The sequence below is a fragment of the Octopus bimaculoides genome, chromosome 8, assembly GCF_001194135.2.
Source record: "Octopus bimaculoides isolate UCB-OBI-ISO-001 chromosome 8, ASM119413v2, whole genome shotgun sequence".
Taxonomy (NCBI): domain Eukaryota; kingdom Metazoa; phylum Mollusca; class Cephalopoda; order Octopoda; family Octopodidae; genus Octopus; species Octopus bimaculoides.
In genome coordinates, this window is record NC_068988.1 from 91,594,226 (window position 1) to 91,609,026 (window position 14,801).

At 37.3% G+C, this 14,801-nt stretch overlaps 1 protein-coding gene across 3 annotated transcripts in view; it reads right to left on the reverse strand.

Moving 5' to 3' along the window:
- LOC106874584 (RB1-inducible coiled-coil protein 1) overlaps nucleotides 1–14,801 on the reverse strand; it is a 121,680-nt gene that overhangs the window by 9,048 nt on the left and 97,831 nt on the right. For all 3 annotated transcript variants that reach the window (XM_014922372.2, XM_014922371.2, XM_014922370.1), the window contains exons 17-19: nucleotides 4,282–4,401; nucleotides 2,979–3,078; nucleotides 964–1,045 (exon numbers count right to left, since the gene is read on the reverse strand). In XM_014922372.2, the coding sequence (XP_014777858.1) occupies nucleotides 964–1,045; nucleotides 2,979–3,078; nucleotides 4,282–4,401 (302 nt within the window). The remainder of the gene's footprint in view (nucleotides 1–963; nucleotides 1,046–2,978; nucleotides 3,079–4,281; nucleotides 4,402–14,801) is intronic.

Here is a 14,801-nt window from a genome sequence, read left to right on the forward strand (position 1 = left end):
TTTTACAATCCAAACGTCTTTTCACACGGAATTTTGTCTATCTTTAAACCATAACCCTAAAGTGACTTATATACATTGTTGTTGGCACTCCGTCGCTTACGACGTTGAGGGTTCCAGTTGATCCGATCAACGGAACAGCCTGCTCGTGAAATTAACGTGCAAGTGGCTGAGCACTCCACAGACACGTGTACCCTTAACATAGTTTTCGCGGATATTTAGCGTGACACAGTGTGACCCTTTGAATTACAGGCACAACAGAAACAGGAAGTAAGAGTGAGAGAAAATTGTGGTGAAGGAGTACAGCAGGGTTTGCCACCATCCCCTGCCTGAGCCTTGTGGAGCTTTAGGTGTTTTCGCTCAATAAACACTCACAACGCTCGGTCTGGGAATCAAAACCGCGAGTCTGTTGCCCTAACCACTGGGCCATTGCGCCTCCACCGACTTTTATATAAGGGAACTGTTATTGTGCATGTATATCAGAAAATGTATATAAGTCGAAACAATTTGTTGGCCTTTTATGTTTTTTTTAAATAATTGTTGGTTATATTATATTCATAGTATATCATGTAACATTATAATATAAATAAATTATTGGATTGTCAATAATATCTCTCTATTTAATTTATCTGTGTGTATATATATATATATATATATATATTATAGGAGAGTAGGCCAGTTTATAGCATTACCCTGGCTTTCTCAATCATAAGGGGTTTAAGCCTTACAGCATATCTTCAGACTCTAAACACTGCTAGCCTGAGACCTCTTTAAAGGTCTCAGGCGAACTCCATAAACCGGCCTACCCCATTATAATATTAATTGCTCTACATCTCAGAGTGCGTTTCTCCTCCAGATTTAAGTATTTCTACAAACGATATACATACACACACAGACACATACATCAACTGTTTGTTTATGATATATATGTAAATATGTGTGTAGTTTAAAGATTGACGGCCTTACGTCTTCTCCTCTAATTTTTCTGCGAGTTCTTTAATGATTTCCTCATTGTTTTGTTTGGACACTTCCTCCTCCTGTTTGAGATCTGAAAAAATAATCAAAATAGTGTCACAGAGTAGTGGTTTATTCAGAGCAGTAGCAGGTTGAGGGAAGGAGAGTACCAGATATTGCTGAGAAGTACATTGCAGTAATGAACAAGTGGAATTGCAATATCAGGCAGTATCTACTCATTACTTGGTTATGGGTGAGTAGTAGGTCACTACAGTGTAAAATGCTACCATAAGGGCAACATTATCATGGTAAAAGAGTTAACTCTGTAACTGTGAAATCAAATTTCATGGTTATTCTAATAATGATGTGAAATATCTACCAAAAATTAGAAATGGTATTTTCTGCAAGTCCCTTTGTCTCAATACAATTGACATATCAGTAAAAAGAAAAAAGTTTCAGACATGGCATTCCTCAACAAAGATAAGACTGCTATCTAAAACTGCTTTCCACAGTAAAGGTCAATGAAATTTTGAGTGGATATATCTGATTCCTGCAGTAGAAGGGTTAAACTAGACATAACCAGCCCAAATATTCTACCTATTTTATGTTAAAACCATCCAGATCTGGCCTCTCACACCTTACATACAATGTCATTCCAAAAATAAACAATCACATCGAAATCTCAAAACTCCAAGATAATGTAGGATAAAGTCAAAGCAATGTGAATATATAATCCTTACATTTGACCGAATAATCTGAATGCTAAAGGGTCAATGTAGTGCAGTGGATTACAAGGTATGATTTAGAACAGAAAAGATTTTGCTGTGAAAAAAAGATAAGGTGTAGTAGATTAACATAAGGATAAGCAGATAATAACAACACAGTGGGTTTCTACACAACTGTGAGTGAAGAGAAAACTAGTGTTACTATACAGTAATATGGCAACATATTTCACCCTTTAGCATTTAAACCAGCTATATCTGGCCAAAATATTCTTCCTGTTTTATGTTCAAACTAGCCAGATCCAAACTCTCACCCCTATTTACAATGTTCATCGAAAAAAATATAGTCGCATAATTGCAATCTCAAGGCTACAAGATAAATTCAAAACAATGTGAATATATAAACATTACAAACTTTTTGACTTGCGGACCCCTTTATATTTCAGGCTTTACCTTATAAACGTTTATGAAATTTATACATAAATATTTGCTTAAAATAACATATTTTTACATTTATTTATTTAACAGTATTTAACAAAATAGGTTTATTGTCAATTAAAAGATTTCGATTAAAAAACATATATAAAATCAAATTGCCCATAAAAAGTATTTGCTGTCCACGGACCCCTGTCTTGTCCTTGCGGACCCCCTGTGGTCCGCGGACCACAGTTTGAAAACCCCTGTCTTAGAAGATAACTTCCTTTGTTACCTTCCAACAGTCTTGGAAGCACTGAAAAGATAAAAGGGCATGGGTGCTACTTTTCTATCTCTGACTAAGAAATAAGGTTTTAAAAAAAGAGGGGTGGTGGGGTGGAATGGATCATTAAAATAGAATGGGCTACATTCAAGTATTGGGTTAGTACATAAGGAGTTACAACATAGCATGAAGGCACCGATGTGGTGGGTCAACATAGGCCAATGGTGCAATGAAGATCAGTGGGGAAATGGAATAGGGACACATTGAAGTTTGGAATATAGCAACAGTTTAATAGGCATGTGGGTCAATACTTAATAACAATTATATGGGAGATCATAAATCAGTGGGCTAATTACATCAGTGAAATATAACTATGAAGCTTTAAAGAATAGTAGAGGTGACATGAGGTAGTATTGTAACCCATAGAACTGGCCCAACATATATTGGGGACAATGAAACAGTTTGATATCACATAGTTCTAAATTGAAATTAGAGATGTTAGCATGGAAGGCAGACGTTAAATGATGATGATGATGTTGACAGTGAATGAACACAGTTGGAGACAGCCCAGAGAAATGGGTGAACAGTGCAATAAAAACCAAAGTTACCATTTATATTTGCAGTCAATTCTTCAATCTGTTGTTGGAGTTCCTTGTTTGTCTGGTCCTTCTCAGTAGTGAGTTTGGCTAGGGCTTGGTTGAAGATAACCTGTGTATAGATGAATAGAGAGAGAGAGAGAGAGAGAGAGAGTGGTAAACGTTGGGAGATGCTGAGAGACCAACAAATTTGGGGAGAAGTGGAAAAGAGGTGTGAAGGGAGTACAGAGACCATACGGAGGTAAAGACAGCAGAGAATGGTGGGGAGAGAGGTGAAAAGGTTGCTGATATGTATATAGAAAATTGTTACAGTGTGTGTCTATATATGTATGTATATACACACACACACATACAGCTTCTCTTTCTCTCTCCAACATACACCTCAAGAGTTCAGACAGCAATATACACAAGACCTGGCACCACCAACAGACCTGGATTTCAAGTCTACTGCAAGTGTTTTAATTCATAACTTGTTCACATGAAGTTAATCTTAACATCTGGAACAGACACAAGGTTACCTCTAATATCTAGTCTCAACATAAGGTTAACCCTTCCATCTGAGTTGAACATAAAATTAACCCTAACACTGACAACTAATCCCAGATGTATAATTAATACAATAAGTCAATAAATCCAATCAAAATTTAATTAAACATTTATCCCCCAAACTAACTGCTGACTATGTATGTCTGGAGTATTTTACACAGATCCCTATCCCTTGTTGAGAGAAAACCTGGAGGAATTAGGGAGAACTTAAGAGGTATGAAGACAAAAAATTTATAGTATCAAGAGTAGATCAGACAAAAATATTTACAGTATTTGTACCAGTTCTTTATACTCATACAGGTATGGGAACATTCTCTGGATCTAACTGACTTTTATTTTCCTTTTGAAATTCTTTGACAAGCACACAGCACATGTCAAGGAAATCACCAGGAATTTTCATTGGCCTGATGATGGCAAAGAAATGGAAAAGGGTGTGACTTGCAAGAAGTGGGTCAACAGACTGGTCCCTACCAGCCATGCCTGGCCCAGATATTCTGTTTTGTATTCAAACTGGGCAGATCCAGCCTCTCACACCTACCCTATACATCAATCACACTATTGAACACTCAAAGCTTTCAGATAATGCCTGACTGATTCAAAACCATATGAATAAATAAGGATTACATTTGACAGAGTAATCTGAATATCAAAGGGTTAGCCCTAACAGCAGCAATGGGTTCACTGAAAACAAAACACTTGGAACAAAAAAGGTCACTCATCCCTACTTTGTCTTAGAAAACGAATGTTCAGTATAAAGTTGTTAACCTACCTGTTTCTCTGCTATTAAAGACTTCCTCTGAACATTGAGCTTCTCTTCATATTCTGCCTCCAAACTGGCTCGAAGTTGCTTTAACTCTTGCTGGTGCCTTAAAGACTCTTCTTGCCTTGCCTAAGAGGGAACAACAGAGGTTCCAATGAAGGGGTCATTAACAGGATTAATTTTGCTGTCTGGAAACTTCCAGACAAATTAATTAGATTTAGCAAGAGTGGGGAAGGTATTAAATTTAGATGGAATTGTAGCAAAAATTAGACAAAGAGCAAGAAAGAGAGAGAGAAGTGTATGTATGTAGATGTAAATGACAGAGCTGGGTTTCGCTGCTCTGTCTACCCTGGTGTCAGTTCAAATCTTCCTCCAATCAACATTGCCTTCTGGGGTTCAAGCATAAACCATTCCCAAAAACCATTAAACTGCTTAATTTTTGAAATTGATATCGGACAACTGTTATCCCATCTAAAGAAATAACCTAGCATTTGTCAAGATAAACGCCTTATTACAGTACTTAGTGAGAGAGTGGAGAAGGAGGTGCTGGTTAATGAGTACAAATTTATTTTAAAATACGTGTTTACAGACATAAATATAATGGCTCAGGAACAGAGATTAAGAGATCAAATTTTAGTTAAAATACTAATTTAAGAGAACTTAATACTCTCTCTTTACTCTTTTACTCGTTTCAGTCATTTGACTGTGGCCATGCTGGAGCACCGCCTTTAGTCGAGCAAATCGACCCCAGGACTTATTCTTTGGAAGCCTAGTACTTATTCTATTGGTCTCTTGCCGAACCGCTAAGTTACGGGGACGTAAACACACCAGCATCGGTTGTCAAGTGATATTGGGGGGACAAACACAGACACACAAACATATATATATATATATATATATATATATATATATATATATATATATATATACATATATACGACGGGCTTCTTTCAGTTTCCGTCTACCAAATCCACTCACGAGGCTTTGGTTGGCCCGAGGCTATAGTAGAAGACACTTGCCCAAGGTGCCACGCAGTGGGACTGAACCCGGAACCATGTAGTTGGTAAGCGAGCTACTTACCACACAGCCACTCCTACACCTATAGTTCAGAATACTTCAACATCAATAATAATAATAATAATGGTTTCAAATTTTGCCACAAGGCAGCAATGTTGGGGGAGGAGATGAGTCAATTACATTGACCCCAATGTTCAACTGGTACTTATTTTATTGACCCCGAAAGGATGAAAGGCAAAGTTGAACTCAGAACATAGCAATGGGAAAAATACCACTAGGCATTTCATCCAGCCTTAAATAAATAATAATAATAGTTCCAAATTTTGACAGATTGCCAACAATTTTAGAAGTGAGGGTAAGGCAATTACATTGGGAGGTAATATATATCTCCACTTCAATATGGATTTGCACTGGAAACCAAGATGAGAGCTTCTCTCATGGTATCTACCACAGTACAGTCTGATTTAACAGAACATCCACGTTTAAGTGTGAATAAATATCACCTTTCAGTATTAATACTGCTTCTGACATCAATATATATTATATATCATCTACATTGATTTCAATGCTTAATTGGTATTTATTTTATCAACCCTAAAAGGATGAAAGACAAAGTTGGAATTTGAACTCAGAATGTAAGAAGCCAAAAGAAATGTCACTAAACATTTTGCCCAACACACTAACAATTTTGCTTGCTTGCCATATAATAATCCTTCCTACAATAGGCACAAGGCCAGCAGTTTTGGGAGAAGGAGGTAGATTAGATTGACCTCAGTGCTCAACTGGTACTTGTTTCGTCAACGCCGAAAGGATAAAAAGCAAAGTCAATCTTGGTGAAATTTGAACTTAGAGTGAAATGCTAAACATTTTGTCGAGTGCAGTGATGATTGTGGCAGCTCACTGCCTATAATAATAATAATGATGGTTTCAAATTTTGGCACAAGGCCAGCAATTTCGGGGAGGGGGTAAGTCGATTACATTGACTTCAATACTCAACTGGTACTTATCTTATTGACCAAGATGGGATGAAAGGTAAAACCCACTTCAGCAGAAGCTGAACACAGAACATAAAGACCCCAGGACTCATTCTTTGTAAGCGTAGTACTTATTCTATCAGTCTATTTTGCCAAACCGCTAAGTTACGGGGACATAAACACACCAGCATTGGTTGTCAAGCGATGTTGGGGGGGCAAACACAGACACACACACACATACATATATATATATACATATATACGACGGGCTTCTTTCAGTTTCCGTCTACCAAATCCACTCACAAGGCTTTGGTCGGCCCGAGGCTATAGTAGAAGACACTTGCCCAAGGTGCCACGCAGTGGGACTGAACCCGGAACCATGTGGTTGGTAAGCAAGCTACTTACCACACAGCTACTCCTGCGCCTATAAAGGGTTTAGCATGCTAACAATTTTGTCATTATAGGCACAAAGCTTGAAATTTGAGTGGGAGGGGCTAGTCAATTACAGCGACTCCAGTACCGGACTGGCACTTATTTCATCAACCCCAAAAGAATGAAACGCAAAGCTGTAGAATTTGAACTCAGCGGGTAAAGATGGACAAAATGCCACTAAGCATTTTGTCTGACATGTTAAATAGTTCTGCCAGCTTGCTACCTTAATAATGATAATGATAATTCTTGTTGTTTATCAAGATGGTAGATTGGCAAAATTATTAAAATATTAGACAGAATGCTTTGCAGGATTTCTTCCTACTCTTTACATTTTCAATTCAGAAATCAACTTTGCCTCTCATCATCCTGTGTTTGATAAAGTGCCAAGCAAGTACTAAGATCAATGGTATCAACTATCGTCGTTTTCCCATCAAAATTCCTGGCCTTGTACCTAAATTGGAAACCATTATGATTATTTCTGACTATTGGTAATAATATAATCCACAATGCCATTAACAATACATAACTAGTATTAGCCTAGATAGAATTTGAACTCAGAATGTAAAGGGATATAAATATACACTCTAAGGTAGTTTTTATCTATTGTTCTACTGTTTCTGCTATTTCGTCTCAGAAATCCAGACCTAAAGTTCTTTAGTCTTTACCTTAAATGACCTGAACAGAAACAGGTGAAAAACTTACATGGACTGACTTATGTCAGATGACATTCTAAACCTGAAATACTAGTCAAAACTACATGAAGGTCACTATTTGTGGATGTGCACGTTTTCTTAATTTAATGGTAGTTTCTTGAAGCCTGCTGAACAAACTGCACAGATGATTTGTTTCTAGTGATCAAGTGTTTGCATACAAGCTTACTCCCTTCATCAAATCAACACTGCCTGAACAGGTGCTGAGTAAAGTAATCACAGAGCAACATGAGCTGAAGTCTTTTGCTCAAGAACACAATGCATCACCCGATTCAAGAATTAAACACATGATCTTACAGTTGTGAGTGCAAAGCACTAGCTCAAGCACCCTCAATGTACTATCCATTAGAGTTGTTACTGGGTAAATCCAGGTCGGCTTTGATCAACAGATCTATGGTGCACAGGGAGTCAGTTAATTGACTAGAGGATCTATGGTATACAGGTGCTTGGTTAAATGACTAGGTGGTGTGATCAACAGATCTTTTTTTCAAAATATACCATACCTCTATCTAATGGAGAACCAAACAGTATAGTGGATGTAATGCGGTGGTCTGGGTACATTGCTGTTGGTATTGAGTCTCATATAAACTATGACCAAAGATCTTCCAGCTGTGATTATCTCATCTTTTGTTTAGACGCAGTGTATGAGACATCATCCAATGTTTTTCTTTCCTTCCTTTTTTCCGTAGAACAATAAATGATATGAGGGATATTTGGCTGTTATTTCTAGTGAGTCAAAAAACCATATAGAGGCTTCATCTGTGCATGTGCTTATATGCATGATTCCATATTTTATGAATATACTACAATTTAAAAATTATGTAGTCATCTTGAAATTTATTTTATTCAAAAAGAGAAATTTATATTTTACGCAAACTTTATGTACTTCATCATAAAGTGAATTTATTAGAAATTTAAACAATATTGTCTACATTGGAAACTCTTTATTTTCAGTAAGCTAAAACTAGACAGCATATAAAGTGTGTATGTGTAAAAATATATATTGACTAATAATAAGTCATACCCTTGTCCTGATTGTGACTTCAAATTGCATCTGGTTGTAGATCTCTTACTCAGGAATAAAGAGTGTGGAACCACCTCTTAGCCCCTATTGTTCCCAGGTCTGACCTGGAGTAGCAGCACTTGTCAGAGTCCCACCTACGGGTTATTGTTATTGCTTAGCAGAATCGTTATTATGTTGGGTGAAATGCTTAGTGGCCTTTTGTTTGTCTTCAGGATCTCTGAGTTCAAATTCCGCCATGGTTGACTTTGCCTTTCATCCTTTCGGGGCTGATAAATTAAGTATCAGCAGTTAAGCACTGGGGTTGATGTAATCAACTAGTCCCCTCCCACCAAATTTCAGGCCTTGTGCCTATAGTAGAAAGGATCATCATCATCATCATCATCATCTGCAGTCAGTCATCATGACTATGTTCATGTTTATGGCATGATTTGATAAGCTTTCTCTTTCTTCATCCTGGTTGGTTTTTCACTTGAGTTTGCCATTTATTATGATCAATTCCTTTTTACATTAATTAGCATTATTAAGGCTTGCATGTGAAAACTGGATCCAGCAGACTCTGCAGAAGACACCCTCATGGTTCAATTGAGAGGAAGGCAACTTCAGCAATGCATATTGTGAAGTGTTTGGAGCAAGACAAGGCAAATAAGACATCTTGATCATCCACTGCGTCCATCTCTATCCTCAGTCATCTTGACCTGGTCTTACAACTGGATTGACAGATGGTCATGGACAAGAGAGTGAGTTTGACAGTGAACAACGCTTTTTCACTTTAAACAAAGTCAAAGGATGACTATACGAAACAGGATATAAGCTAAAGCAGTGATACAGTATTTTTTTTGTGGACAAGTTGTAAATAAATTTACATGTGTATGTTTGATAAACATCTAGTCTCACTCTGAAAACAGATCCCATGATTAAACTACAAAATTCATACTGGAGAACAACTTGTCAAGCTTCAAGTGTTTATCTACTCTTTCACCCAATCTACAATCACCAATCAATGAACTGATTTGCAGATGAACAAAAACAGTGCTGGTTGTTCATAGCATTTTTCACTAGTAGCTATAAGCTTCTCTCTCTCTCTCTCTGAGAATAAGTAAATATTCCTGATGAGCATGTAAAGAATGGAAAAGTATTTGAGTTTGTTTTCATCTCATTCTGCAGGCACAACCCACCCTGTAGTTTAATATGTACATATGATGCTACATGTATTGTCAAACATAAATATGTAAATATATTTACAGCTTTTACACACACACACACACACACACACACACACACTCTCTCTCTCTCACACGCACACTTAGCTTACTGCCAGTATATTCCATTCTTTATACAAACTTTGGAGAAACTGACAATACACACACACATGTATTGGGATGGTTTCTTTGTTTCTATATTGAAATCTGTTGAAAATGTCTTCAATACAGAAGTTCTAAAGTAGGAGTGGAGCACAAATGACCACACTTGACCAAAAGCTGATCTCACACTAAATCATATACAATTTAATTTTGGTTAAAAATGTCATTTTAAGCAGATATGTATATTGTTTTCTTGAGTAAAGACCTTGAATCCCACATCCTCTGTACTAACTTCCCTTTTTAACACCCTACACTCGTACTCCATCAATCCATTTTTTCCATCCATTATTCCTGGGAGGGTCATGGGGGTGGTGTTCATGGGTATCTCCCCCATAGGATCCTATCAGGAGCAATTGTCATTACATTTTCCAGCTGGATTCCCAAACAACTGAGACAATGGATATTATCCAACCATCTCATTGCTGATCAATCCCTAGATCTGCCAGTTGGCTTAGCTTCAAGAAACCAATTTGGGATTCATTCATAGTAACAGAGCTGTGACCTCACAATGCAGAGAAGCAGTGGCTTGACCTGGAGAGACTCCCTGATCTCCGAGTCCTATCAAATAACAATACTCCAGAGATCCTTTTGAGGAACCCCATTTTGGCTGCTTGTATTCACGATCATACTTTGTCGGTTACTGCCCAATTCATGACCATAGGTAAGGACAGGTATGAAAACAGAATTGAAGATACCATGTTTGAGCTTTTTACCAACCTCTCCACTTCCAAGGATCACATGCTGGAGCTGGTGCATTACTGTGCCAGCACCTGCAATTCTCACATCAAATTCAGCCCCTTGTTTCCTATTACTCATGAACATAGTTCCAAGATACTTAAATGTCTCAACTTGTCTCAGTGATGTTCCACTAACATGCAGAGTACACTGGGGAAACTTTCTTGACAGAACCAATGTCTCAACCTTCGCAACACTAATTCTCAACCATGCCCTGCCGCACTTGGCAGTGAGCCCGTTTAGTGCATGCTGGAGAGTACCTTTCAACAAGCCAAGCAGCACCATGTCATCTGCAAATATCAACTAACCAATCTACACCCACCAATCATGAGACAATTTCCACAATGGTAATCCACATGACAGTCCAGTTCATAAAATTTATGCTGTGTATAAACCAATAAGAATTCTCAGTTATTCATATCAATTTCTTTTCTCCCTCTCAGCAACGCACTCTACACTCCTGGGTAACCACAAACATTACCACATGACTACATCTATTAACTAATGTTATGATCTTACCTCCTGGTCACACACGACCAGCCTCATACTTCAGCTCAACAGTCTATTTTGAGTGAGGAGTCAGGCAATTGTATTGTTGAATCACTCATTAATTGCAGTTATTAACAAAACATGAAATAAACATCTCCAAAGTTATCATCTGAGTAACTGAATATGGAGTTAGAATCCTGCAGGGAAACATTAATTCCATCTGTATTCAGTATTATATTTGACTGATTTCTCCACAAAAGGATTGTAAGTTTTTGAAAAGGGAAGTGCAACCTGTTTAGCTGCACCCAGATTCACATTGGCAGTGTATATCTGCATTTATATAAAGTCTCTACACAGCAACACTCAAACAATTCAGCTCCTAACACACATATACATACCTATTACACACAGACGCGTGCACACATGCACACACCCACATACCACTTCACCTTCCAACAGATTTTAAACCCTAATTTTCTCTTTTTATTCTGAAAATATTAATCCTTTAATTTTGAGAGAGTTAAGATCCCTAGCTAACAGCTCCATTGACAGTTAACTTTTGGATGCTGGCTGTAAGGATGAGCTACTTAAAACAGATAATCACTAGTGAAGGGCTCATTTATGACAGATTCTGTTTTTATTCCTTAGGTAAGTTATTTTTCTCCCTTCCATAAGATAGCAGTAGAAACATTACATACTGTAACAGTAGAGGGAGAGCAGAGTCAACAGTCTTCCTAAGCTAAACTCAATTGAAGGTCACAGGGCACCATCTGAGGTTTGGTCTTACTAATGGGGCTAAGCATGCATGCATGATTCAGAGATGTAGAATCAAAATGAAACTTCAAGATCACCCAAACTCATTTTTTGATTCAGTAAATCAATGAAGTAGCACCATTGGTGATTTAAGGGACAAATTTTGCGATTCACTAGATATTAAAACATAGCACAATTCATCACATAAAGGGGATGCCAAGCAAGACTGAACCATCAACTGATGTTTTTTTTTTACAATAATACAGCAAAGGTAATTGATGGTTGGAGGGATGTCTTCCAGAGAGAAAGTCTGTTTCATAAACATCATCTGAAGCCCATAGACTTGTATACAATATTTCTATATTATACAAATATGTTAAAGTTCTTAAATAGGAGAGTTTAACGGAGAAGAGAGAAACTTTCAGAAAATTCTTAGAACAGTTTCGTTGATGAAATGTTGTTCAAGACTAGTGCAGGACCACCTTAGCAGCATTTATAGGCCTCCAGGCAAATCAGTGCACTTGACTCTTTAGTATTTATTTATCGACAGCATGCCATAACATACACAGATCAGAATTGGGCCTCAGGGCAACTGCCCAATGTGTCCATACCTTAAGAAAGCACTGCATGAATAAGCTTCAACTTCCAGGTTAAGGGTTCAAATAAAAGGTCCAACCTTGAATTGGAGTCTGACTCTAGATAAGACCTGACTCAGTAGATCTCTAATCAAAGAATATTTTAACCATGACAAGCATGTCTTGATTGCATTCCATATTAAATGTCTAATGGGTCTTTCCTTATTTAAGATCTGTACAACCACAAAGCTCCCACATTGACTTGACAGATCCAGCTTGGTCAATAGATTAAGATGTTCAGTTTCTCTGGATACTATGATAGACAACAGCAGGAAAAACACCAACTTTACAGCAATCATTCACCATGTTAATTAGTTAGAGAGAAGCATGGTTAATAAAAACACCAAAAAAAATGGCAAAAAAAAAATTAGTAAACATGCAGAACTAATTCTATTTTACAACTGCCACAATTTGCCCTCTCCTGCATCTCCTTATATTCCTCTTGTAATGGGAAATTTTTTGAACTTTTTTCTTCTTTTATTATTATTATTATTATTATTATTATTTGTTGGGTCAAGAGGACGAGGGCAGTAACCCAGTGTCTTTGCAAGCCCTCCTAGATAGGTGAGATTGATGTCATTAACGTACTTGAACATTTTAAAACTATATTTTTAATTGTTGTGGGAAAGATATGAGCAGGCAGAGAACTCCAGAGGACTGATGTTCAAGGAAGGAAGAACCGAGTACAATGGTTAATGTAGAGCTGGTAGAGGAGGGATTAGCTGAAGCATTGCTAATGCAGCCATATGTGATTTACCCAATGCACAATGTAATAGTTGAGGTAAGGCTTGAACCTATGACTAATCTAGAGAGGTAGTAGATTTAATCCATTCATAGGTGACTTGTGGCCCATAGGACTTTCTGAATGGCATGCTTAACAAAAAAATTACCATGAATTTTTTTTAGTAGAGTAGTCTGCATGATGAGGAGCCAAGTCTCATGTGGCTTGCTTGAAAAAGGTTGCCCACCCTGGTCTGCTCTATTGTCTGGTGTAACACCACCAGGTGGCCTTCAGAATGTTTTTCAAAGTCCACATTGTTGCAGATATTTAGACCAGGTGTCTAACCTACAACCTACTAATTATTGATTCTTTCTGTCACCTGTCCAAAGGACCTGGTGAGAAAGACATGAATCTTGCTTTTTCTCTTCTGACTAAATCTTAAAAAAGGTTTTAAAAAAAAAGGAAAGTTATCTAGTTTGATGCCACATCATCTCAGTAGTGCTATGGAAGAATTATAGTGAATAATGATAGCAGTTACAGGTACACACATGTGATGGCTGTCATCATCAATACTGTATTATATCTTGATTGAACCAGACACTGAACCAACCCCTGCCCTGCCCTGCATACCCAACTACAGTGAGGTCACAATGACACAACAGTGGAGTAAGTGAACTAAAGAATTCTGTAAATGTTGCAATTTGTAGATCTACCCAATCCCCACCATCCTCCTCCACCTCTTTTAACATCAGTTGTTCCATGTTTGGCATGGGTTGGACAGTTTGACCAGAGCTGCACCAGGTTCCAACGGCTGGATGCCCTTACTAATGCCAACCGCTTTACAGTGTGTGATGGTGTTTTTAATGTGGCACCAGAACAAACACTTATGTGACGCCAGCACATGGAAAAGACAGATGAAGGTTTTTTTTTTGTTTTTTGTTTTCTCTTCTTATTTAAATAACATTCCCATCTTGGCCAGTTTAGAGCCATGTGAGATGATGAGATTAAACCTGAGATGCAAGGCTTTTTTTTTATGAAACAGAACCACAGATAGAACTGAGCTAAACCTTAACAGCTAACAACTAGGTGGACTGTATTCATTAAATAGTATCTATTTAGAGCTAGATGGACTGTACATCCTCGTGGTAGCTATTTACAGACAAGAAGATTGATTCACTACATGGTATCTTTTTATAGCTATGTGGACTGCATGTACTACAGGGCATCTATTTAGATATAGATACATTGTCTGAAAAACAAAAAAAGCTATCATGTAGGTACAGACTTCACTCTCAGATGTTACAGATAGATTTCAGACACAGCTTGGTGGATTGTGCCAATGACTTCATGACAAACACAGTAGGACATTAGAGAAAAAGTATGAAATCCTGACTTCATCTCATAACCCCTGATCTCAGCTCATTATTGCAATCTCATTGACCCCGGAGCAATCTTGGCAGTTGTAAATTAGAATAAGATTTTAAAAAGTTAAAAATTGTTAAAAAGGAAAAAATAAAATAAAATTTTAAAAACAAAAATAAAGAAACAAAAGAGAACAAAAGATAACGAGTTTGCTGGCAATTGAGACCCATTCCTACACGAGGAATGACTTTTAATTTAATTAAACTCAACATACAAAATATAGTCTCGTTCAATTAAAGATTAAAAAAAAAAAAAA